This window comes from Podarcis melisellensis (genome assembly GCF_964234715.1).
Source record: "Podarcis melisellensis genome assembly, chromosome: 8".
Taxonomy (NCBI): Eukaryota; Metazoa; Chordata; class Lepidosauria; order Squamata; family Lacertidae; genus Podarcis; species Podarcis melisellensis.
The window spans coordinates 43122443-43148724 of NC_138540.1; the positions used below are offsets into that span (position 1 = coordinate 43122443).

The 26282-nt window shown below is 47.2% G+C and overlaps 2 protein-coding genes across 6 annotated transcripts in view; one reads left to right on the plus strand and one right to left on the minus strand.

Annotated features, from left to right (window-relative positions):
* Positions 1–16: 16 nt before the first annotated feature.
* On the plus strand, positions 17–12634 carry ZNF276 (zinc finger protein 276). Of its 2 annotated transcripts, none has more exons than XM_081920186.1 (11): positions 17–233; positions 3392–3701; positions 4064–4119; positions 5388–5897; positions 6800–6878; positions 8046–8123; positions 8761–8874; positions 8970–9045; positions 9575–9692; positions 10661–10760; positions 11844–12634. In XM_081920186.1, the coding sequence occupies exons 1-11, from the start codon at positions 32–34 to the stop codon at positions 12139–12141; spliced, it is 1941 nt and encodes a 646-aa protein (XP_081776312.1). In that variant the 5' UTR covers positions 17–31; the 3' UTR covers positions 12142–12634. The 2 variants fall into 2 exon arrangements, with proteins under 2 accessions (XP_081776312.1, XP_081776313.1); XM_081920187.1 differs by having other exon boundaries at positions 5391–5897.
* Positions 12568–26282, minus strand: part of FANCA (FA complementation group A) — a 38725-nt gene continuing 25010 nt past the window's right edge. For 3 of the 4 annotated variants that reach the window (XM_081920157.1, XM_081920156.1, XM_081920155.1), the window contains exons 26-43: positions 25774–25973; positions 25521–25617; positions 24873–25049; positions 24365–24438; positions 23452–23580; positions 22853–22943; positions 21244–21416; positions 20143–20248; positions 19525–19584; positions 18638–18742; positions 17811–17923; positions 17398–17539; positions 17177–17239; positions 16586–16691; positions 16312–16387; positions 15012–15153; positions 13914–14006; positions 12568–12847 (exon numbers count right to left, since the gene is read on the minus strand). In XM_081920157.1, coding sequence (XP_081776283.1) covers positions 12746–12847; positions 13914–14006; positions 15012–15153; positions 16312–16387; positions 16586–16691; positions 17177–17239; positions 17398–17539; positions 17811–17923; positions 18638–18742; positions 19525–19584; positions 20143–20248; positions 21244–21416; positions 22853–22943; positions 23452–23580; positions 24365–24438; positions 24873–25049; positions 25521–25617; positions 25774–25973 — 2049 coding nt within the window. In that variant the 3' untranslated portion in view covers positions 12568–12745. Of the gene's footprint in view, positions 12848–13913; positions 14007–15011; positions 15154–16311; positions 16388–16585; positions 16692–17176; positions 17240–17397; positions 17540–17810; positions 17924–18637; positions 18743–19524; positions 19585–20142; positions 20249–21243; positions 21417–22852; positions 22944–23451; positions 23581–24364; positions 24439–24872; positions 25050–25520; positions 25618–25773; positions 25974–26282 lie in introns of those variants that run through there. The other variant, XM_081920158.1, reaches the window with a different exon arrangement.

The following is a 26282-nucleotide window of genomic DNA, read 5'->3' on the forward strand; positions in this document are numbered from 1 at the left end:
GAGCGGGGGCCGGGCCGGGCTCTGCACGGCCATGAAGCGGGATCGGCGCGGCCGGTTCTTACCCGCGGGCGCGGCGGCCAGGGGCGCTCCAGAACCGCCGCCGCCACCAGCCGAGGCCAAGAGTGTCCGGGCCCGCCGGGGGCGCCCCACCGCCACCTCCCGGGAGCAGGAACAGCAGCCCGAGCCGGAGCCCGAGCAGTGGGCCTCGCCAGCCTCGGAGGCGGCGGCAGCGGGTGAGCGCAGGCGGACAGGGACACCCCGGCAGCGCACTCTTCCGGGGACCCGGCGGGCGGCCCGATCCTCCGCGTGCGCGCTCGGAAGGAAGCCGCGCTTCCTCGCGGGAAGTGTGCCGGGCAGGGATCGGACGGGGAGCGCGCGCTCGGGAGGCGCCTTGGCACCGGGGCTGGACTGGCCAGCGGGTGGCGGCGGAGCTGGGCTAGGCTGGCCCTGCTTCTAGTGCCGGGGCTGGGCCTTAAGATGTGAAAAGCAGTGAACAGAGCGCGTGCAGAATGCCTTTTCCTGTTCGTTGGGTCAGCACATCCGTCGCTGGTGTGCGCCAAACAGGCAGGCAGGCGCGAGCGCGCAAACGGCCAACGCTCTGCTCTCGCAATCGGTCACGTTTGAAATGCTAACTGCGGGAGTCCGTGCCTTTTGCCACCTGGAGCTCTCCAGAGGGCAGCTTTGGAGTCCAGTCACGTGGGTTTCTTGTAGAGCTTCCATGCACAGCCTAGGTTAGCTGCTCCGCCACCCACAAGGCGCACCCAAAACTTTTCACCATCCCGGGTAACTGTAGTCGCAAGCATCGTGCAACTGCCGAGATGTAGAGGGCGCTGGGGCAGCAGGTTGAGCTGGGCCTCCTTAAATCTCACTGTTTAGGCTGTCCGTGCAGTGGGTAGGCCCTGATCAATGAGCTGACAAGTACCTAGCAGGGGTGACAAAGGCTCTGGCTTCCCACTTTGAAGCCACCAGTGCCCATCAGAGGCATGGAGAGGTCCCAGTTGGATGAACCAGGAAGAGGACTTGACACAAACCTCTGGCCTTCCTCCAGAGGTTGATGGACTTTAGCTCCCAGATTCCTTAGCAGCAAATGGATTCTCATCCATTTTCATATATCGTTCCTCCCTGTATCATGATTTGGTTGTATGGGGTTCACTCACAAATTTGCAGTCTTAGAACAGGAACTTGCATTTTTTTATATTTACCTTTTGCTGATAATTCTTTGGAAGACGATACATATTTGATGCTGCTAGATAGACCACGATGGTGTTGCTCCCCAACATGTGGGATAATGGTTTCTACAGATGTAATAACCTGGACACCATCTTGTTCCACATTTGCGGAACTGATTTGGCATGGAGATAGTCCCAGACTCACTGACAGTTCATATGCCAACATGTGGGTCGTGGGTTGCAATTGCACCTCCATACCCATAGCAAAAACACATCTGTACTTAATGTACTTGTTGAAACGTTGGACGGTTTTGTGTCGTGTTAATCTGTAACCCTTGTTCTTGGCCTCAGATCAGGTAAATGTGGCTGTTTAAATTTTCCATTGCCTTCACTAACCGGGCACAGTCTAGCTGTCTTATGACTCCAGTTCCCAGCAGTCTCAAGCTGCCAGCATGGCCAGTAGTCAGGGATGATGGGAGTTGTAGTCTAGCAACATCTGGAGGACTGCAGGCTCCCCTACTTTTCCTTATGGTTATTGAGGGAAGGAATTCTGGGCACTGTTGTCTACCCTCCCAGAGTTACAATTCCCAGCAACTCTTAAACTACAATGCCTGGAAAGATGTTTTGAATGTGCTTTGAAAGTATAGTGTGTTTACTATTACATGGGAAAGCTGATTAGTGAATGGATTTTTTAATGTAGCTTAGCAGAGACAGTTCTGGGGAAGTCTAGGCTGAGGAGAAAACATTTGTGCTGCTTGGAGGGCCTTTTTGCAGGGATGAAAAGAAATCACAGGTAGCTTGGTTCCCTGGAAAATGTGCAGAACAGCCCCAAAACAGAGAGCTGATGCTTTATGTTTTCTAGGTCTGATTTGTGGCACCTTAGTTTCATTTGTCTGCCTTCTCTACTTTAAAATATTCAGCTCTGCTCTCTCATAGAATTGGTGGCGGGGGAGTGAGGAGTCCTGGATGAAAAAGGGTCCTGGGTGCTGAGCTGGAGCCACCACCCATGATCAAGAGGAGACTTGCTATGCCTCTGAGACAACGAGTCGCCTGATTGGCCAGTGCCACAGTAAAGACTGCTGACATCATCTCTGTGGCTCTTCCAAGTCAGGAAGTGCTGCAGAGGGGCTGTGGGCAGTTTGCAAACCAGGTCCCTGCACAGACAGCAGAACTTGCTTGAAAGCAAACAGGAAAACAAAAGAAATTGGTTCCTGTTTCTCTCACAGTTCTTGGCAAAGCAGGAGCTGGATGGTTCAAAGCAAGGACTGCTCTCTGAGCCGAAGACAAAAAAGGCAAAGGGATGCCAGAAGGTAGGGCTGGAGTGGGGGGCAGTGACAATATGACCAGGGCTGCCTTTCTTGGTTGCAACAGCAGGGGTGAACACTCAGCTTGATGCTTTACTCCAGCTCAGGTTGCTCCTGTGTTCACTAACACAGTTTATGTTTGCATCCATGAGGACTAGGACCTTGGGTGTGTTTGAAGAAACTCCTAATTTTTTGGATGCTGAGTTATGCATTTGATGCAGAATGCCACTCATTTACGTGTTGTGATCATGGAAAGTTTGATTGATGGAATCAGAGGACAAATACATTAAATTCAACCCCCCATGCCCCAAAAGGATGTTCCTGGGTGTTTGGCAAGGACCATTTAATAGTGTTTTTCTGGTTGCCACCCGCTTTCATGCTCTGGGAGTTAGTTCACACAACAGTTGGGCTTGTTTCTCCTCTATCCTGCCTCTTGCCATCCTGCTCTGCCCAGGAGTCTTTTAAGGGCTGCAGTTCAGTGGCAGGACACCTGCTTTGCATGCAGAAGTCACCTGGTTCAATCCCCAATGGCATCTCCATGCAAGGCTGGGAAAGCTGCCTGCTCGATACCCCAGAGATCTGCTGTCAGTTACTGTAGATGATACAGAGGTAGGTAGACCAATGGTAATAATAATAATAATTTTATTTATACCCCCATCCATCTGGCTGGGTTTCCTTAGCCACTCTGGGTGACTTACAGCATATCTCAAAACATCAAAAACTTCCCTAACAGGGCTGCCTTCAGATGTCTTCTGAAAGTTGTGTAATTCTTTATCTCCTTGCCATCTGGAGGGAGGGCATTCCACAGGGAGGGTGCCACTACCGAGAAGGCCCTCTGCCTGCCTTGTACCTTCATTATTCTTCTAAAGGCAATGCTAGTCTCAGAGTGACCTCCTTTTTTTCCTGAAATCCTTGCAGGATTCGGCCGGGGTGTGAGCACCGCTTACTGCCGGCTTTGCCACGGGAAGTTTTCCTCTCGGAGCCTGCGGAACGCTTTTGGAAAGGTCCCTGTGGTGGGGGAGAGCTCCGAGAAGCAGCGGCGCATGGACCAGGTCTTCTTCACGGACTTCCAGCGGCTGGTGGGGGTGGCTGTCCGGCAAGACCCGGCCCTCCCCCAGTTTGTCTGCAAGAAGTGCCACGCCCAGTTTTACAAGTGCCGCAGCATCCTCAAGGCCTTCATCCAGAAGGTGAACCTGTCTCCCACTGGCCACCTCAAGCCACACGGAAAGTAGGTTGAGCGGATTTCTCCACTCGCGGGAGGCTGGGCTGCTTGTGGCTTGTCTTGGTAGCCACCAAGACTTGGTCCCCAAGCAGGCAGACATTTATGAGCCGTATACAAAATACTTGGTTAGGCTGCTGATGTCCTACTAATGACTTGCACTTCGTACAGAGGGCTAGGGAAATACTTTGTGGGTTCATAATGTATGTGACCTTATTTGCAAGGCCAAAATTCCAGTTTCCAGCAGCTGGAAATTGCCTGTGCACATTTTTTGTTTGTGAAACTGCCACTTTGAAACTGGTGCACATGCTGCCTGAGTCTGTCCTCCCTAGAAGGCATCTGATTTGCTCTGCCGTCTGTTTTGTGTACAGGGACAACTTTGCCCAACCTCCTCTTCCTGCTGCAAAAGGAGATGCTCCCTCTCTAGGTAAGTAGGATTGTTTTGGCTCCTCTGAATTTTCTCCTTGATGTCAGTTGTGGCTGCCCTGTTGCTTCCACAGTTTCCATTTTGCCTATGCTTATAGCTGATGTGGTGCTCAGTCTCTGGCAATTTCCCTATGACTAGTGGGGACCAGGGTGATCTCTGCACTCTAGGGCCAGCTCCAGTGTCCGCCTGGGAAGGCAGTATTTTTATTTATCTAAAACTTCTGTTAGCAGCCCTTCATGAGAAGTCCCAAGTCAGGATACCGTCAGTATGAAAGCACAAAGATATCTAAAATAAAAACAGTGTAAACTCCGATCCAAAATAAAATAACTCAGCATCAGCTACAGAAAGGGAAAACTCATCTTTTGAGTGCCAATGAGCCAGCTATGTGCAATTCTAGGTAAGGCTCCCCAGCTTCTTTTGCCAGATCACAGGTTCAAGCAGACTCTTTTTCTCTTTCTTGAATTTTATTTCCAAGATACAAAGACCAAAACAACAAAATAAAATAGACACAGTTGCATCTTGCAATTACTCACTGAAAACAATGTGTTCAACATTCAGGAGGAAGGGTGGAATATGAATAAACAAAGTAAATAATGTTTTTTTTCCATTTTAAGTGTAGGCAAGCATATTTCTAAGATCTGTTGGGAACATGGATCTTTTCTGTATACTTCATAATAATATGACAGTTTGTACTTGGTCTCTGATCCATCATCTGAAGAAAGGCTTTGATCAGCGTTGCTGTGCACACCCCTGATTTGTGTATGAGACAAAGTCACAGCACACTAAATAAACCCTTCTGCACAAGGAGCCCCACACAACTGTTTGCCACTGTCAGTCTCTCTGCAAACCAAGTATTAGGCAGGATGATATTCAAGTAGGGTTTTCCTTCTTCCAAGCTCAGTATAAAGAAGCAGCAGCTCATCATCCCTTGTCTTCAGCAGATTCAAAGCTGCATGTATTTAGCATGGCTTTATTGTTCATCTATTACACTTCTAGTCCATCTTTCCTCCAAGGAGCTGAAGGTGGTGTAATTTCAAGAGGTAACTCTGCCTAACAGAAAGCAATGTGTTCAGTGTTCAGGAGGAGGGGTGGACTATAAATTCCATAAATTAAATAAAACAACCTTGATTTTTTGTGTGTGTGTGTTACCACCTAGCACAGTTGCCATAGTCCATGCCAGCCAGTTATTCTGGGGCTTATGGTGCGGGGCAGGTGTTTCAGTGGCATGCCTGGTCTCTGCTACCCTCTGTCTTTCTCCCTTCCAACAGCAGACCTGATCACATCCAGCCCCCAGTGCCTCCACAGCTTAGTGATGTGGACCCACAACCACGCCGAAAGCTGCCAGATTGCTCCCAGCCTGCAAGGCGTCTTGTCCTCGGAGTACTGCGGGATCATCCAGGCTGTGTGGGGCTGCGAAGAGGGTCATGATTATGTCATGAGCACAGATTCGGACTGCAGCACCTTGCTGGTGGACAACGCCCTGTCCGTCAAGTGGGAACTGAACAAGGGCCCTGCCCCGCAGCAGACGCACGTGACGGGCAACGGGGTGGGGACTGACTGTACTGTGGCTGCGGCAGCACCGCCAGAACCCCAGTGTGGCGCCACTCGTACGGCAGCCGACCAGCAACCTGCAAAAAGCGGGACTCCTCCGCCTGCGCTTAGCACAGAAAGCTGGGTGTCGGAGAGCCAGGATTTGCCTTCCTTCCAAGATGCCTCGGAAGCTCCTTTGCAGGAGGAAAGCCTGCCGCAGCCAGACTGCCCTCTGAATGGCAGTCCAGGTAAGTGGCATGCCAAGGATGTCTCTCCAGGATGTCATGGGGATTGTGGGTCACAACTCCACACAGGTCTTTGCACATTTCTTTGCACAATATACACATATATACATACACATATACACATAAACAGCCTGGGCCCAGTATACCTGAAGGAGCGTCTCCACCCCCATCGTTCTGCCCGGACGCTGAGGTCCAGTGCCGAGGGCCTTCTGGCGGTTCCCTCACTGCGAGAAGCAAAGCTACAGGGAACCAGGCAGAGGGCCTTCTTGGTAGTGGCGCCCGCCCTGTGGAACGCCCTCCCATCAGATGTCAAAGAGATAAACAAGTACCTGACATTTAAAAGACATTTAATGTGTGACATTTAAATGTGTGACATTTTTATGTATTTTTAATCTTTCTTGGAAGCCGCCCAGAGTGACTGGGGAAACACAGCCAGATGGGCAGGGTACAAATAAATTATTATTATTATTATTATTATTATTATTATTATTATTATTATTATTATTACTTTCTGAGTGTTCAGCTGTTCAAGCCTGTGTGGAAGCAGTTCACAGAGCTGAGTGCCAGCATTTCTGATTTATAGCTCAGCTGTCTGGGACCAGGCATGCCCTTTGCATTCTTGTTGCTTTTTAATTTCCGCCCCGTTAACTTGGCTTTCCCTCCAGCCAGTGTGCCCAGACACTCACGTCTTCTCATGGTGAAGCAGGCTTTTGCCAAGGTGAGCTCAGGCCCACATCCTTTGGCTGACCACCACGAGAAGAGGATGCTGGGCTGGGTGGTCCTGACCCAGCAGACAGGCTCTTCTTATGTTCCGCTGGGTCGGGTGCCTCAGGACTGTTGTGCCTTGACGACTGTTGTGCCTTCCTTTGCGCCCTTTGCAACACGCATTCTTCTCCGTCTTCTAGGGCCACTGAGTGAGAAGCCGGTTCCCTCTGCAGCCTCGGATGAGCGGGTAAAAGACGAGTTCAGTGACCTTTTTGAGGGGTGAGAGAAGAAGAGCGGGATTCAAATGCCACCTTTGCAAGCATGAATAATGATTGTGGGGCGGGAGTGGATCTCATTCCTCACTGGAGGGTCCAGTCACTGGAGACGGCTTGTTTAGGGGGTGGAGGGAGGGGTCAGGACAGCACAAAGGGCAGTTTTGTGGCCTTTATAACAAGCAATGCAGTCCAATAGTAAAAATACAAAATTATTAATTGTAACAACAACTCCTTAATACTACCTTAAGTTTAGTTCAAATTAATTGTCTCTGTTTATAACCTTTGTTCTTCACAAAGGTTATAAATGATGCCCAAGTATTTGTGTGTTTTTTTATGAAACTGGATGTATTATTCTCACTGATGGGCCAGAATGTGGACAGATACAAATCCACACTGCCTATGGCAGTGATCCCAAAGGATGTCACTTGGGGCAGTCTTACTATTTTACTTATTTAATAGAATGTATATACCACTTGATGGTTTTGGGGGTTTTGGGGTTTGTTTGTTTTTAAAAAGCACCTCTAAGTGATTTACAAAAATGTAGCTGGCAAAAAAAGTGGTCAGGTGAGGTGCCTAGACAGAGAACTGGGGGGAGTCTTAGCAAGTGATCTTGTGGGGGAAGGCTATAGCTCAGTGGTAGAGCCTCTGACTTGCGTTCAGAAGCTCCCAGGTTCAATGCTCAGCACCTCCAGGTAGGGCTGGGAATGCCCCCTGCCTAAAACTCTGTAGAGCTGCTGCTGCCAGTCAGTGTATAATACCAACCTGGATGGATCATTGGTCTGACTTGGTGTAAGGCAGCTCTCTACGTTACTTTGGCCTGAAACCTTTTGCAGGCACCACCTTCAGCTTTTAAGCATGGAACTGATTAGAGCTGGGTACTTGCTTTTTAAAAGACTCCGAAGGCAGGGCTTCCAATTATTTGATGCCCAGGAACCCACATGGTAGGGCAGCTTCTCTGCTCACCTTTTTGTAGCATAGTGGCCTTTACATTGAGTGGTTCTGGGCCACTGTCTGGAGTATGTTGTTTTCTTGAAGAAGGAAAGGTCACTTTGGGGCAGCTGGACTTGCAGCAGTTTCTCTTGAGCTCCCCCCACCTCCACTGTCAACATAAAGGCCCAATGAGGCTTTGCCTGCCATCTGCTTTAGTGAAAGGGCCTGTTTACTTTCTCAGGTACTCCTTGAGTGACGACGAGAACGACAAGAGAGCGCAGTCTTCGGACGACTACTTTGAGCCTTACCCAGAAAAGAGGTGAGGGCTTTTTCTTGTCCTTTTGCTGGCAAAAGACAGGAGTGGTAGCTTCTTTCTCTCGAAGGAATTTGACCTTTTGCACCCTCTTCCACTCTCAGTGGGCAAAGGCCCACATCCATTCCCCGCACATTCGCACATTCTTTTCTTAGGAGTCAGCAGGTTTCTTTTCAGCCTCATCGCAAATGCGTCCATCTGTTTAGAATTGTATTTTATGTAGAGCTATGCAAACGCTCTGTCAGTGCAAGGGTTTGTACAAAGGAATATTCTCCTGACCCCTAAAAGCCCCTTCAAACTGTTTTAGTGGCTCCCTCAACCCTCTGAGCAGATTTGTGGAGAGCACAGGGGAAGGAGAGGGTGGGAATGTTCCATTGTGCAAATCCTTGTGCTGTTGAAATGAGTGATGTGTATACTTTCCTTTATTTCAACAATTTAGTCTCTAAGTAAGGCTTTCAAATGTTTGTGTTTATTAATGGGTAGCCAGCCTGAGAGCCTTGCACTGGCCTAATTTCATGTAGGCATTGGGGAGGGGGGCAGAAATAGGGAGATGCAGCCCTCAACAGGGGTAGGGAGGTCGTTCCCCCCTGTTTTATAACTTCAGTTGACATGCAGCAACAGTTCCCTGTTCCTCCTCTATTAGGGTATCCAACAACAGGAAAGTTGAAAGCAGAGAAGCAAAGAAGCTTGAAGAGCCCAAAATAAGGAAGAAGCCAGGACCCAAACCTGGCTGGAAAAAGAAAATCAAATGTGAAAGGTATCATATACCCAAAGCTTCCAAGGTGTGAGATTCCCGCCCCCAAGAATGGTCCGACCTTCTCACCCGTTACTCTTTCCTCTGCTTTTTTTAAGGGAAGAGCTGCCCACCATTTACAAGTGTCCTTATCAGGGCTGTACAGCTGTGTACAGAGGTGCAGATGGCATGAAGGTATGTGGATAACTACTAGCTACATTTAGCTTTGGCTTCGTCAGACCCACAGCGGGACTTTACTTTCTGGAACAAGTGTCTCTCTCTCCCTGCCACCACCTTCCCCCAGTTCCTTTGGGTGGAAGTGAACCAATCACAAGAAAGATTGTAATGATTGACAGCCCTGCCTAACGGGAGGGAGTAACCCTAGCTTACAAGAGAAAAACAAGGAGAAAAGCTTATGACTTTAAAAGCGTTTGATCCAGATTTTGCTGCCAGTTTGAGGAAATGGATGCAGCGTCCTCCTTTCTCATTCTGTTTATGTGATCGCTGCCATGGAGTAGCTTTGGCCAACCAGTTGCCTTTAGGAGGTTTTGGACTACAATCCCCATCAGCTTCAGCCAGCACATGGACTTGTAGTCCAAAACCTCTGGAGGACCCCCAGTTAGCCAGGCCTGCCATAGGTGGTCAGATTGTCACTGCCCGCAAACCTGCATGGAGTGAAAGGGTGGCTCTCTGTGACGATCTCCATCTCTCTTCTTGGATTTAGAAGCACATCAAAGAGCATCATGAGGAGGTCAGAGAAAGGCCCTGTCCACATCCAGGTTGCAACAAGGTGTTCATGATTGACCGGTACCTTCAACGCCATGTGAAGCTCATTCATACAGGTATGTTGCGCTTATGAGAGAATGATGGAGGATTTGCATGGAAGAGAAAGAAATGCCCTGGCCAGAATCAGGCATCACAGATGGCACAGGAGAACAGGCTTTTTCAGTGGTGGGCCCCCATCTGGAATGCTCTTCCCAGGGAGACATACCTGGCACCATCATTGTAAGACGTTTTTATTTAGCCCAGGCTTCTGGTGGTTAAGTTAGCCTCTACTGTGGTGCTCATCTTTTAGTTGGATAGGACAAAAACTGTCGTTCTTCCTGTATTGTTGGAAGAAAATTTTAGGAATTTTGAATTGCAAATTTATTGTTTTAATTTGGCTGTTAATTAATTTTATCTGTTTTTTATTTTGTTAAGTTAGGTTGTTTGCAAGCTGTTTTGTATGAAGCAACTTAAGAAACTAAAAAATAAAAATAATGTTGATATTCATGGATCTGCAGTTAAACTGCCCACAAACTGTGCAGACCTCTGTATCATCACAGAGAAAGCATTGGAAAATGCTCTAGTTACTTTTGGGGGGGAACTGCAGAAAACATTGCCATCTTATTCCCCTCCTCTGTCGCCATTCTTTTTATTCATTTCATTTTCATTACTTATTTACTGCTTAATGTAATGAAGTCTCTTTAAGAGGTTCACACAAAATGCAATCAGAAGCCCCTAATCAAAGTCTTCCAAGAGTGTCAATGATGGAGAGAGTCCCAGTAACATAAGAAGAGGTTGGGCTGCTGGTGTCAGGCCAGAGGGGCATCCCCACCTCGCAGCTCCCACAATGGCCTGCATCAGACTTCCACACATTCTCCAGCTGCTAGTATTGAGACAGACTGCCTTTGATGCCGAGGTGGGGGGGGGGGCTTAGTACTGCACTCACTGTTGATAGCCTTTTACTCCATGAATTCTCCTAAACCACTTTTTTTACAGCCACCCAAGTCATTGTGATTTTCAACCCTGTTCCCTTCTCCCATTGCAGAGGTGCGGAACTATATCTGTGACGAATGTGGCCAGACATTCAAGCAACGCAAACACCTCTCCGTTCACCAGATGCGCCACTCAGGAGCAAAGCCTCTCCAGTAAGCACACTTTACCTATGGCCTTTTACAGATAAGCTGTGTTGCCTTCATGGGGTATCTTAAGATTACTCAAAGCTGAATTTGAAAACTAGTATGCCCTAACGTGGTTGAAGAAAGGTCATCTCCCTTGCAGATGCGCCAATAATGACACTTCCAAATTAAGATGTGGCACACAAGCGCACACACACACATTTTGGGTCCTGGGATTGTTTTTTTGGTTCATACGTCCAGTAGTCTGGGAAATGATGATTCTAGGACTGGTTTGGGAAACATTTCCTGCAAAACCATCTGTCTCAATGCAGAACTACAGTCTTACCTTGGAAGCCAAACGGAATCTGTTCCAGAAGTTCAGTTGACTTCCAGTGCACAGCTTCTGATTGGCTGCAAGAGCTTCCTGCAGCCAATCGGAAGCCCCACCGGACGTTTGGTTTCCAAAAGAACGTTCGCAAACTGGAACACTCGCTTCTGGGTTTACGGCTAAGGTGTTCGTCAACCAAGGTACGACTGTACATGTGACTGATCATTTTGCCATAGTGGAGAGCAGCACTCAGATTTCTTTTGGTGGACTGTGGCCTCTCCTGCACTTCAGAGTGAAGGAGTGCTGCTGCTGGTGAGATGTTCAAAAACATCTATGCAGGTTAGTGCAATTGCAGTGATGGAGAAAAATGCCATACAAGTCTGTCTTGTTAAGCACCAGTCCCTAACAGAGGGCTGACTCCGGTCTATAAGAGGAACAAGTTTGCAGTGTCTGACTAGCAAGAGCTAAACTGCCACTTCTATAGGATATTCCATTCCCACAGAGAGAGAGGACACAGTTCCACCAGCGTCCTGGATTTTTGATCGGGACATCCAAACTAAAATCTGGAAGCATGTTTCCTGCCCCAGCAATGGTCTCAAGTGCAGCTCGGTATTCAGGATTCTTAGTAGATAAAAGACACTTGGTTATTGGAAGCATCCTCTCACCTGTCTGAGAGCAGCTGATCTATTTCTTCCAAGGCTGAGGCTGCGCTGCTGCTCCCCCTCCTTCATGGGGATGAGACCGTGTGGCTGGTCTGAGGTCCTCTTTCTGCTTCCCCCCTGCAGGTGTGAAATCTGTGGCTTCCAGTGCAGGCAGCGAGCATCCCTCAAGTACCACATGACCAAACACAAAGCAGAGACTGAGCTGGAGTTTGCCTGCGACCAATGTGGGAAGCGCTTTGAAAAGGCCCACAACCTCAACGTCCACATGTCCATGGTGCATCCCCTCACCCAGACGCAGGACAAAGCCAAGGCTGCTGAGCTGGAGCAAGAGGCTCTGCCAGAGGCTCTGTCGGAGGCTTCAGAGACTGCGGAGAACCATCCTGTAAAATTGGAACCGAGTGTGCAGCAGGAGCCCACCTGAAAGAGCCCTGGATGGGAGCCCTGATCCAGCTTTGCATAAAGCAACACTGAGTGGGAGTTTTAAACGTACGTTTTAACGGATCTCCCCCAAAAACAGAAAGGGGTGGGGACTCGCTTCTGCTTGCTGGTGAAAAGCTTTCCATTGCTGTGACTATTCTCCGTGTGTGTGTTTGTGTCCAAGACCGTAGCAGTGTCTTACAGAGCCATATCCGTCTCGCCAAAGGAAGCAGGCTGTCCTGCCTTCCCTCTGATGTGGCAATTGGTTGAGCTCAGATAAGGTATCGCACCTGTTATAAAGGTGTGTTGGCCATAGGCACAGGCTCATTTTTAGGGGCTCTCAAGCTGACGGAAAGCCCAGTTTAAGCCCGAGACAACTTGTTTTAAATTAAATTCCAAAGCCAATCTGAAAAAGAAAGACGAACCAGAATATTTGTAACATGGTTTTTATTGTTACAAAGTCATGGTCATGCTTGTAATAAATTATTTACACCATACTTTGAACAGATTAAGCCCTTGCAGGCGTGTCCACTTTTCCCTGTCCATGCATTTTGTCTGGGTGGGCAGGGAATCGCCCCATGCCTGCCTGCCTGCCTGGACTTCCGCTGTCAGAAAAGGAGAAGTTCTTCATCAAGCAGATCCCCATCATCACTGGAGTTCACAAGGGCAGCCTTCATCTCTGGGTCCAAGTCTTCACAGAGATTCATCAGCTAAGAAGGAAAAGAGTCTGGTGTCAAGCATTGCTACAGCTCTGAAGCTAACTCCTTGGGCAGACTGTCCGCAGACAGCACAATGACGTCGAGTTTGTAAAGAAAGGCTGCCACCGGTTGACCCTCGCTGCAGTCAGCCAGCAGCACTCTGAAAAGACAGATCTCTGGCCTGGCCATGTCATTTCTAGGAGTGCACAGGTCATAGTGTTTGGTAATCTACCATACCTGTGGACAGCAGGAGCCAAAGGTGTGCAAAGAGTCAAGGCACAGCTGCTTCCTGCTTGGAGCGCACAGGTGGCAAGGCTAGGAGCAGAGGAAGCTGCCGGATACCAGGTCAGACTGGCTGGCAGTTCTTGGGCAGAAAAGGGCTTTTCTCAGCTCTATTCTTGGGAGTGGCCAAGGATGCAAAGCATGTGCTCTACCACTGAGCTAGGGTTCCTACCCACTACGACTGTTAAGTTTTAAAAGGCACGGTCTTCCTTGCCCTTCTTTTGCCAGTAACACGAGTTTGGAAGCAACCAAACGACTGGAGAATGGGAAATAACTGCTCGAGAGCCTCAGAGGATCCTACTCAGGGGCTTGTGCTTCAGATATAGAGCCAGACATGCAAAGCATTAAGGCATGGGTTCAATCCCAGCATTTCCAGTGAATGGAACCCACAGACAGGCTGGAAAACACCTCCACTTTAAGTAGGCCTTTAGGAGATACAGAGCAAGGGCCAGTCTTCGGGTGCAGCCAGACCAAAATTGGGCACATTTCAACTTTTTCTTCCTCAAAAGTCCTACTATTCATTTTTGCTCGCCCCCTCTAAAATGGCAAAGTTGAGTTTCTGTCCCCTTCTCCTAGAATAAATGCTGGATTTGACCTCTGTACAAAGCCATATCCAAATAAAATAAAATAGGAAGAGCTTTGCAAAGGAAGTGTGAAGTAGAGAGCTGAAAGACTGAGCCAGTCGCCATTGGCTTTGTTGAACTGATTGCTGGATGGATCAACAGGACAATCCACAGTGTTGTCAGCAGCCCTGGATTTCCCAAGTTTTGAGGTAGCAGAAAGACCTTTCACCCACCTGCTGAAGGCTGGAAAAGCTCCCTTGAGGACACTGGGGGACTGCACGTAGCAGGAACTGCCGTGCTCTTCTTATCAGCGCCAGTGACTCCTCCTGGGAAAGACAGGCACCGTTAAATAATGTTGCAACTAAGCCACAGCTTAAGAGTTGCAGGAACCAGAAGGGATGCAGCTGGTGATTCATCTCATCCAAGGGCAAGGAAGTCAGTCCCAGCTAGCATGGCATGGGATGATGGGAGCTGGAATTCAACCACATCTTGAGGACCACAGATCTAGATTAAATATTTGTATTCTGCTTTCCCAACAACAGGGTTGAGCTCAAAACGGTTGAGAGATGTTCCCCATCCCTGTTCTAACCCCTGGTTGGTGTAGCTTTTCTCAAATGGATTCTCGCCCATGGGCAGTTTTCGCTGGTACTGAAATCCATCAGCTGTTAGAAACATCTTCTTGGTATCTAAGCTAAATCTTCTGCTTTGAACACATTTTCAGAATGGAAACAGTGAATAATACTTCTGTAGACTGATCTTACTCAGACTTTTATTTATTTTATTTATTGCATTTATATCCCACCTTTTTTCTCCAAGGGGTGCAAGGTGGTATCAGTGGTTCCTCAACTCATTTAATCCCCACCATAACCTTGTGAAGTAGGTTGGGCTTAGAGGCAATGACTGGCCCATGGTCACCCAGTGTGCTTCACGGCTGATTGGGGATTTGAATCCTGGTTTTTCCAGGTTCCAGTCCGACACACTAACCGCTACACCACACTGGTTTTCCTTTAGTGACTTTGCTTGGAGGTAAAACTATATATACTGCCAGAAGCCAGCAAAGACAGAAATGCAAAGCTGACTGACATGGCTGTTTATCAGAACAGCTGCAGACTCTCTCTCACACACATCCCCCTTTCATCACTGAGCCCTAATCTGTTCCAGGTGCTCCCAAGTACGAGGTGGGTGCTGCCCAAATAATGACTCATAGAGTCAACACAATATTCAAATAAAGGCTGTGGCTAGCCAAAAAGGGAACAGGATGGTTCCGTACTTTGGAAGGAAGCAGAGGGGCTAATTTAAACAAATGAAAGGGAAGGGGATGAGATGCTCACAGGCTCAATGGAATGCAGGCTTGGTCCCACTGCTGTTGTCCCATCCATAAAGAGCTGCAGCAACTGTGTGTACATGTCAATGGCAACATATAGGAATGTTTGCTCCTTAATAAGGTGTCCTGGTTCAAAGGTGATGACGAGGCTACAGAAGAAAGAACAAGTTAGTAGACCAAGCAGGCAACAAGTGCGACCAGGTCAGGCTCCCTCCTTGCTTTGCATAGATGTACGTCTGCAGGCAGACTTGCAGCAGAGCCACTCAGCCGTGTCTTTTGACTTGAAAATTCAAGACAAGTTTAGAAGGGTTTTATGGTGATGATGACTTACCTACATGTATCAAGTCACTTCAACACAATGAAAAGTCTCTACGTGACTTGACAGGTTAAAATGCACCACAAAAAGGCAACGATACAAAACCCTGAGTGAACAAAAAGGTCTTAGCCTGACACCTAAAGACTGACAAGAATGGCCCAAGGTGTGTCTCCCTGGGGAGAGCACTCCACTGATAAGAGGCCACCACCGAAAAAGGTCCAGTCTTGTGTGACCAACTTCACACCCCTCTCAGGTGGGACACACAGAGAAGGGCCTCTGATGGATCTGGGCTGGTTTGTATAACTAGCACAAATGCCTTTTAAGAAGGACTAGAGGCCAAACTGAAAGCCAAATTTGATAGATTTTGGCCTTGATAGCCCAAAAGACCACTCTCCAGATACTGTTTGAGGTGTGCCTTTGTGACCTGCTTGTAACTTTCATGGCATTTCTGCCCATTTGTGGTAGGTAGCGGGGTGTTGAAAGGAGACGGTTCACTAGGCCCACAATGGCAGTTCTTGTCTTCTGAATTCGGCAACAGACACTGCCCCCTGCCCAGTCAGGACAGCAAAGCAAAAAAGGAGGCTGTGATGATGTCCTGCGAAAAAGCAGCAGGGGAAGCCTCTAGCTTGTTTTTGCATCCCACTTTATCTTCATAGAGCAAAACTCCCAAGTGGCTACTACCATATACAACTCCCAACAGCCCGTGTTGGCTGGGATGGTTGAGAGCTATAGGCAGAAGAGCTGGGAGGCACAAGGCTGGTGAAGACCACTAAAACATCAAAATGAAAAAATTAAATGAAGGCGGGAGGAAGGATGCAGAAATTCGACAAAATACAGGCTATTAATGGTGCTTCTTTCTTAACTTGGGGTTACTGGGTGGTTGGATGTATCAGTTAAGCAGGTGCATAAAGTGGCCCTGACAAGTTTCTGGTACCCTTGATTTTCTCAGCAAGTATATTCATTACACGCAGAATACATTTGTGAAATTTACCTATAGAAGGCAACCGGCAACAGCCTCAAGTGTTGATGTGATATAGTACCATGCAGGATTTGGTAAGGGTTGTGGTCTGCAATGCCAAAAGAGACAAATCTTAGCTGGGTGCCAGCTTTCAATCAAACGTTTCTCACAGTTGTTTTCTTGGGGGTTGTATCCAACTCATTTCCACTAGATCCATTGAAAGTCTGTCTGTTAATAGTCTAGCCTGAGCAGTATTTAGCTGGCTACAACCCTCAGATGGCTGTAGCTTATAAAGGAGCGTTCATACCTTTCACTGCTGAACTGAAGACGGCCAGCCAGGATGCACCTCGTTCCTCCAAGCCCTGAAGCAGCTTTGAGCTCCAATCTAAGGCTTTGTGAGCATCCACGCCCTCCTGCAAGTTACAGGGGAAAAGCACATACGTACCTCCCCTCTTTTGTACACCCTGGAGGCATTACCAGAGCCACTGGGAACAGCCACTGGGTCACTTTGAGCAAACCCCACTACCTTTCTCCATGAGTTTACCCATCTATAAAGAACAGGTTTATAGGAGCTTCCTACTTCTCAGGCTTCCTTTCAGGATAAGCAGCAGACAGGCAAAGATCGTAACAATCATCGCATACTTAAAAGTACAGGAATTTTATGTCTCGTAGAATCAGTTGGAAGGGACCCTGAGGATCATCTAGTCCAACCCCCTGCAATACAGGAATAGGCAGCTGCCCCTTGTGGGGATCGAACCTGCAACCTTGGCACTGTCAGCACCATGCTCTAACCAACTGAGCTATCCGCCTCCTCTCCACCTTTGCAAGTTTATGTGACAGTTGAACAGCGACAAATGAAGGCCCTGGGTCTACCAGGCAGTTTGAGAAATCTACTTACCTGTGGGGTTACTCTCGCTGAGATGAAATCCACGACTGAAAAGAAGAAGAGGTTCACCAAGAGCTGTCAGGTAAAAGAAATAAATAAATGCATGCATCACACAAAGTGAGTTTCTCAAGCCTGATGTCGACCCACTGGTCTAGTCTGCAGAAGCCAGTGTCGCCCTCTGTGCCATCATGGACACATCATGGTAAAGCGAAATGCAAAATGTAATCTCTTACTTGCTCTGCTTCAGACCCCAGCCTTTTCAGCCCTTCAGCCATCTTTTCATGCAGCATTTGCCGTTGAACAGTGAAATGTAGAAAGGCAGCAGAGATCCATGGAATGTCAGAGACCAGGGAAGCTGCTTCCAGTGAGAGGAACCTAAGTGGTAAAGACAAAACAGTTGTCAGTTAAAAGGCCAGCAGGGTCCTTTTCAAAGATGACAGCCCTCCTTAATCAGGTGTGTGACATGGCTGAGAAGAGAATATGTAGAGACACCTAGAAGTCGAAAAACAAGTTTTTCAAGGTGAGAGCTAAAAAGGTAATAGGAATGCAACCCCTCCCCATCTCTTCTCATGGCTGGAGTGGGAGACATGAAGGGAACACAGAAGCTCAACAGCTTCTCAGGTGTGAGCTGCTTCCTTGGAGTTACCTGCTGACAGAGGTCTGCAACTCCTTGAGGCTCTGCAATCCCTGTGCGACTGGAGCGCCAAAGAGTCTGTTCCACTCCGAGAAAAGCACGGGCTCCAACCTCTGCCACCAGCACTTCATGGAGTCAAGACAGAGAGCTCAAATCAGCCACTTCTTAAAATTGCATCAATGCCATGTATTTACATGCCACTCTTACATAGGGTTTCCTCACCAACTTTATTTGAGCAGTGTTGTAGAATCAAGTGTCCCCCCCACCCCACCCCGCCCTGTACTCTGGGCCCCAACTAGCTACTTTTCTAAGGATGCATATGAAGTCATTAGGATCATCAAGAGGAATATTCATGAGGCATAACAGAAAAACTTTATTGTTATTAATACAGAAGGCTCTTGTGTGACCTAAATATCTGCAGGCAGAATTAGGACTGGTGCTTTAAGAAACCAAACATACCTGTTTTAATATGGCTATTTTCAACCAAGAATTTATTTTGAGTAGTTCGGCATAGTATTTGCTCAGGATGGGCTATTATGGTGTTAGAAATACCCCACCCTCCCCCAAAAAGTGTACCTCTATGATCTCCAGAACCACCCTGGCTGATCAAGCTCCTGCTTAAGAGAACTTGCATCATATTATCATAGAATTGTATGTAGAGTTGGAAGGGACCATGAGGGTCATCTGGTCCCGCTGCAATGCAGGAATCTTTTGCCCAACGTGAGACTCGAACACATGACCCTGAGATTAAGAGTCTTGTGCTCTACCAGCTGAGCCAAGAGCTTTTGGAACTGCAAGGAGACATACAGAAAAGTAAATCAACAGCACGGGCCTCTTACCGCTGCAGAACACAGGATTATAGGGCACGTGGTTTGACACAAGGTGAGAACGGCAGTCACCTCCTGCGTAGGTTTGTGACACTCCAAGCTGGCGCTCAACAAGCCCTGAAGGACAGCAAGGACAGTCACTAAGGTAGATTTTAGAGCACTAAGGTAGGAAAGGGACGCAGGTGGCGCTGTGGGTTAAACCACAGAGCCTAGGACTTGCCGATCAGAAGGTCGGCGGTTCGATCCAAGCGACGGGGTGAGCTCCCATTGCTCGGTCCCTGCTCTTGCCAACCTAGCAGTTCAAAAGCACGTCAAAGTGCAAGTAGATAAATAGGTACCGCTCCGGTGGGAAGGTAAATGACGTTTCCGTGTGCTGCTCTGCTTTGCCAGAAGTGGCTTGGTCATGCTGGCCACATGACCTGGAAGCTGTACGCCGGCTTCCTCGGCCAATAAAGCAAGATGAGTGCCGCAACCCCAAAGTCAGTCACGACTGGATCTAATGATCAGGGGTCCCTTTACCTTTACCTTTAAGGTAGCAAAGGCGCTTCACTAAGGCAGCCTTAGCTAACCTGCTTTGGACTACAGCTCTCATCAGCGTGATACAGAGGGCTGCTGTCAAAAACCACTGGGGGGAATCAGCCTGTGGTAGGCAGCACAAAGGCCATGTCCCTCAGCTGTCCCACTGGCATGAGTGCGAGCAGTGGAGAACACCACTTGGGAGGATTTAAAAAAATGTACTCCAAGCCCACATTCATCCCTCATGAGCCATTTTAAATGGATCACACAGCACTCACACAGAGAGACTACATAGGATTGCCAGGGGACTAAATTGCTTCCCTGCAACCCCATATTGTTGGGGGAAATTCAGAAGACAAGAGGTGAGTTTGCAGTTACATTACCCTGAAGAAATGAGACGTGATGTCGTAGGAGAGCACACAGCCTCTGGAGCAGATATTCCTCTGTAAAAACGTGAATAAGGAATTTCAGAAAGTGAGGAAAGCATCCCAGGAAATCTGGATAATAACTCCAAAATCAGCACATAAATGTAGGTGCGCCCTGACTCAATGGTGCCCACACCCAAGATTGTGATGGTTTAATTCTGGCTGCTGGCAGCACAGGTTGTTTGGGGTTTGTTCCTCCTCTCAAGTTAGCAGGCAGGAGATCTGAGTGATATCACAGAGAGAGGGGATCAGGTCGCTTTCCAAGGGAAGCGATCTTCCCCAAAACAGAAAGCGAGCATAAGGGCCACATTCTTTAAAAAGCGGTAGACCAGCCTTCTCTAATGTGGTTCCATCCGAAGTTTTGGGCCGCAGTTCCTATCATCATGAAACTGTGCTGTGTAGTCAAAAAAACATCTGGCGAGTATCAGGCTGAGGACGGCTGAAGCAGACTGCTCTCTCACTGAGGCTGCTTTAAGCCCCAGAAGGAAGATTCAGCAACAGCACACCCAGAGAGCAAAACACACAGCCAGGAACAGTTATCAAGAGCACTGCAGTTCTTTGGGACAGGATACACACCAGTTCTGTGTTTGCAAAACAGAAGAAGTCTTCGCAATCCAGAGCAATTTTATTTCCTCTCTTCTGTGTTGATATGAGAATCGATGGAGGGAGACCTAAAAGAATCCTGTACAAGAAGCAGTTTGTTTCAGGATAAAAACCATATTCATTCTGGCTTTAAGAATAGTGTCTGATTTGCTGTGGACAGGATTTCAGATTGCCAATGAAAGCAATGAATGGAAGTATTAGCAAAACTGGGACCAATATCAGGCTATTCCTAGCCCTCCCTCTGCCCCTCACGAGAGCAGAGAAGGCTGTAGCTCTGTGATAGAGCACCAACTATGCATGCAAAATGCCCGAGATTCAATCCCTGCTGGCATCACTAGGGAGGCCTGGAAACGCCACCCCCCCACTCCAAAACCCCCAGAGAGCTACTGCCAGTCAGTTTTGACAATGCCAAGACAGATGGAGCAATGGCCTGACTCTGTATCTTTATTATTTTGAATGTTGGGCCAACGTTCCTTCCCAAAGGGAGCCTAGAGGGTCTCAAAACATAAAAAATTAGATGAAAACCCATTTAAAAACACCACTGTAACATTGAGGCAACAGTTAAAACCAGCAGTATGAAAAATCTGATAGCCAGAGGCCTGGAAACAGTGTCTTTCCGTGCTTCCACCAGGCCTTTGGTCAGGGTGCAGCCTGACCCCCTCCTCTGGCAATCTGCACAGAATTTTGCTTGATGGTTGCCATTAATTTGATTTTAATTAATTTTATAATGAATGTTTTTAGAATGTTGAACTATTTTGATTGTTGTTAGCCGCCCTGAGCCCAGCTTCGGCTGGGGAGGGCGGGATATAAATAATTTTTATTATTATTATTATTATTATTATTATTATTATTATTATTATTATTCCTGAATGCAAGTCTTCCTTCAGAGGGACTTTCACAGCTGGGGTGCCACCACTAGGAATGCCCTGTCTTGGGTATCTACAGCTTCCTATGTCCCATAACCCAGGAGGAAGCAGGAAGGGAAAAATCTTGCCTTCCATTGGCGTCTATGCAGCTGTGTTTTTAATTATCCCCAAAGCCACTTCGACTCATTGGCAGCCATGGTGCATTTACCTGGTTTGAAGCAGCAGCTCCTGCTGCCGAAGTAGCCTTTCACCCACAGAGGGCCCATTGCCCAGAGCTTTTTGCCGCTCCTGAAAAACTCTGAATAGAAAGTGCTCCTCCCTTCTGGGGCAGGAATCAGGTGGGGCTTTCTTGCGCTCCAGCTCCAGCTCCAACAGCATCTCCTGAAATTGAGACAGCAGCCGGTTAGTAGAGGGCAGGGGAACAGCATTTCAACTCCTGTTTGTTTACTTATTTATTAAATTTCCATCCCACTCTTCTACCCAAAGGAGCCCTGGGCAGAAAACATCAAACACTTAAAACAATTCAAAACAACACCACAAACATATTTTTTAAAAATTCTAAACCACCTAAAAACATTTCAAACTGTTCAGAATGTCAAAAAACATATTGCAGTAACATACAGTTTTATAAGAGTATATATTTAAAGTAGGTGAATAAACCAGTAAGTTAAGTTAATTTGGAATATGCAGAAAATATAAAAAATAAATTTAAGGAAAGAGGAGGAAGAAAGTTGAGTTTCGAAATGTTGAAATGATTGTAAAATTATTGAAGTGTATAAATTTGAAAATAATAAAACAAAAATTAAACAAAATAATATCTGAAAACATGAATATCTTCACAGCAGTGGATCAAAGATCAAAATAGTGGTATTCCATAGTAATAAATGCCCAGTACTTATTATATGGGACGCAGGTGGCGCTGTGGGTTAAAGCCTCAGCGCCTAGGACTTGCCGATCGAAAGGTCGGCGGTTCGAATCCCTGCGGCGGGGTGCGCTCCCGCTGCTCGGTCCCAGCGCCTGCCAACCTAGCAGTTCGAAAGCACCTCCGGGTGCAAGTAGATAAATAGGGACCGCTTACCAGCGGGAAGGTAAACGGCGTTTCCGTGTGCGGCTCTGGCTCACCAGATGCAGCTTTGTCACGCTGGCCACGTGACCCGGAAGTGTCTCCGGACAGCGCTGGCCCCTGGCCTCTTAAGTGAGATGGGCGCACAACCCCAGAGTCTGTCAAGACTGGCCCGTACGGGCAGGGGTACCTTTACCTTTTACTTATTATATACTGTATTCATTTTCCCTCAAAGCTTTTCACATATGTCCCTAATCCTTAAAACAGCCTTGCAGAGTTGGTCAATGTTAGGCAGGCCACTATCATAAAGCTACCATAAGCTCAGTCTAGAGCAATCTTCAACTTAGTGCCTTCCATATGTTTAGGACTACAATTCCCATCTGCCCTTAAAGACCATTATACTAAGTGCAGAATGCAGTGGCCTGTGGTGGCCACAGGCATTTCAGCCCAAGCTGCAGTATTTAGCAACAATGCTGCACAGGAGAATATGCATGTGTATGTTCTATTATCAGCATGGTACCTGAGACTGGGTCATCGTTAGCCATCACTAGAAGCCAATGCACAAGACGGCCAGCCACAAGACTGGCTGACTCTCCAGCAATTTAACTGAACGTTGCTTTATGGGTTAGAAAGCACCTTTGCACTTGTCATATCATTCCTAGCATCAGAAGACCAACCCCAGCAAGCAGCAAAATCTTTAAGGAAAAGAAGACAAGTACAAACAGAAAACACATAACATGCACATTTGCATCACCTGCAACCGGCAGTGGATATCGGGGCTTCCTCTCCCAGGGGATATGGAGCATTTCGAATCATTTGGGTGGTTGGGCTTGTCCTGCTCAGACCTGGAACCAAAAGCAATAGAGGAGGAGCTACTGCAGGGCCCAGAAATATCTGAACACACAGAGAAGCATTTGCCAGAGAAACTGGGAGAGGGACACATGCAAGTCCTGAAGCTGCTAATTTTGCATCTTTACCTGCTTTAACATGCCATGGAAACACACTATCGATAAACCAGAACTATTTTAATAGAGTGCATTCCTGGGCAGGGGGAAGGAACAATCTCAATTAAGGCAGATGTTTATCAGCATTGCGTAGGTTGTAGGAGTAACACACCCTTTCACCCAGCTGATCACAGGCAGAGGGAAAAGGCAGAATTTGGGTGGGAAAAACAATTGGTGCTTTGTTCATCTGTAGTAGCAATTTAACCAGCACCTTTAATCAAAGGGAACCAGCCGTTGTGCTCAGGTTCTGGTAGTAGGCTTCCCAGAAGGAGGACCTGGCTGGCAGGAAAAGGACAGTGGACTAGATGGGCCTTGGCTTGATCCAGTGAGGCTCTTCTGACGTTCTTACCTCTGGCAGAAATCCAGGATGGTGCCAATAATAACAGCACACATCTCTCTCAGGTCTCCATCACAGCCTCCAGCAGCAGCAGGCACAGGAAGAAAGTGCTGATACAAAGCCCAGTAATGGAATTCCTGCCTGCATGTAGGAGAGACAGGCAGAAAAAGCTCAGATCTTCTGCCAGCAAATCAAAAGGCAAAAGAGAGAAGGTGGGGGTGAAAGACCTTGAGCCAAATCTTCTTACGGTTATCATCGGTGCGCAAGGCTGGACACAGAAGTGAAGGCTTTTAAGCTCAGACTCAAAGGGACAGACAGAGGGTGAGAGTTTTGCAAAACCATTTCAGAGACTAAACCATGAATTATTTTAGTTAATTATCCTTCTCTGGACTTTAGCTTTAGGAATGAGGGTGTCAGGATCTTGTGCTCTGCCTTTGGAAGGATTAAGGGGCTATTTTATTTATTTATTAAAATATTTATATAATGCTTTTCAGAAAACGTAGCTACACACATCACACAGTAGATCAAGAATAAGCAACAAAAGGTGCTTGAGAAAGGGTGATTTTTCACATACAAATCACTGTTTTTCACATCATAAGCACCTGCACTATGATTCTTTTTTTTTAAAAAAAAAAACCCTTCTAAAACCACTGCCTCCCTCGCCTAATATTCCAACTTGTGAAAAACCAGCCTCAGTGCTTAATTTTCACTTTCTGGGCTCATTTGCAGGTGACCAAAAGTGCTTCTTCACATGAATGAAAATCAGCCTTCACCATCCTGGTGCCCTCCAGATGTTTTGGACTACAATTCCCGTCAACACAGCCATATGAGGCTGCTGGGAGTTGTAGTCCAAAATGTCTGATGAGCATCAGGTCAGTGAAGGCTGAACCTTGAACTAAAGTTAAAGCCAGCCTGCAGCACTCACCTCTCACAAGGAGAAAGAACGTCTTCATCAGGCTGGACCCCTAGCTCCATCAGCAGCCACTCTTGGAGGGTCAGCTACAAGACAGATAAATTTCTGTACACAAAACATCAACAGGAGCCCCCCAGACACCTTAGCCTGTTCCTCCGTGCTAAGCATTAGGTCATTTGCTCTGGCCCTCAGGCATAAACTGAAGTGCTAATAGCATTGAATTTCTTAAATCAGGGCAAAATCAGGATTTACCAGCAGAGCTCTCAATGATTTGAAGTAGACTGGCAAGGATTTCTGACTCTCCATTGCTTAACAGCAGCAACAATAACCTATCCTACCACTACCACAAGGCCTTCATGTGTAATGGATTAAGAGCTCTTCTACACTTCACTCAAACTTTCAGAGGGCTGCTCAGCTATGGCTAAACTGAGCCAAGCTCTTATGCCTGCTTAACTGGCACCCCAACAGTGAAGGGTGCCAACAGGGCAAGGAGAGAACCTGGCACAGTCACTGAATTTACCTGGAACTCTTTCTCCTGCAAGAGCTCTTTGAACTGGGTTTGCTTCCACAAGCAGAGGGCAGCTTTCTGGTAACAGATAGCGGGGTGAGATAAAGTTTTCCAAGGAATCTCAGCTGGGTCTCCATCATAGCCTCTTCCTCGAGCCTCTAAGCTGAGCCGTGGAACAACATATTGAAGCTACAAAACAGAAAAACAACACCTGTCAATATAAATAGCACTGAGCTAGATGGACTACTGGTCTGACTCTGTATAAGCAGCTTTCTATATTCCATATACAAATCCACAAGTTGACTTTATAGAATAACAGGGTTTTCATATTTGCTGACATTATTGATTTCATCACAAATATGACCCCAAATTATTAAACAGCATTGATGTATTCCCCCCCCCAAAAATAAAATTTTTTGGAGCATAACAATAATAAAATCTGGAATCACAAGTTTTGAGAAAAGCAGGCTGGAAAACGCTGCGCTCACAGAATGCTGAGCAATCAATCTAGAGAGAATCCTGGACAAACATGCAGGTTAGCACACTATAGAGTAACTGAGCAGGAATAACTGCAGTGGAAAGATGCATTCGTGTTCGGATTTTGACTTCTGAGTGCAGGATAACTGTTGTTTGCTTTAAATATATATTTTATAAAGTTACCTTTTTTACAAAACCAGGATGAAGTAAGGAGCACAGACAAGCACTGGAAAGGGAAGGAAATTTGCAGAAGTAGTAAGAGAGAGCAGCTGTACAAAACCTACAGAGAGAGAGAGATAAAAAGTATTATTTTGTTTGGTCATTCACCGGTCCCCTTTCAAATACTATCTATTGTATTTTTATCCCATCCTCCAAGAGAAATATACCCACCACCTATTTTACTCTCACAACAGATGAAACAGAGAAAGAAGTTTACCTCATGCAGAAGACAATGGACTCTCCTGTCCGGCACACCAATAAATAATCCCAGAGCTCAGTAATTGAAAGACATCTTTTGGATGCAGAGTGAGGAAGCCAAGAGCAGATGTCCACCTCAGGAATTAAGGACTTGGCTTCATTTAAGTGGATTGCAAAGACAGCCAGGCCAATGATATGAGCATCACTTAGAGAAGGGCCCTGCAAACAGACAAAACATACCCCAATCAAAGCACATGAAAATACATTTTGTAGCCATGGATACCAGTATCAGTAAACCAGGAGTGGCTAACTTGCAGGCCATCAGTTGTTGGACTACAGTTCCTACAATCCCTGACCATTGGACCATTCTGGTTGTGGCTGATGGGAGCTGGAATTTAGCAGCATCTGACAGGTCACAGGTTATCCCTGCAGTAAAGCCCAGAACTCAAAGAGGCCTATCTCAGGACCTCAAGCAGAACGACACTCTGTGATGGCAACAGAAGGAGCCAGTTAAATTCCGGTTCTTCA

Bases quoted from the DNA above. Each gene is read 5' to 3' on its own strand.
- ZNF276 (XM_081920186.1), top strand. From the start codon at position 32: ATGAAGCGGGATCGGCGCGGCCGGTTCTTACCCGCGGGCGCGGCGGCC. The intron at 5,898-6,799 runs GTAAGTGGCATG...TCCGTCTTCTAG, and splicing joins CCCTCTGAATGGCAGTCCAG to GGCCACTGAGTGAGAAGCCG. The intron at 8,124-8,760 runs GTGAGGGCTTTT...CTCCTCTATTAG, and splicing joins GAGCCTTACCCAGAAAAGAG to GGTATCCAACAACAGGAAAG.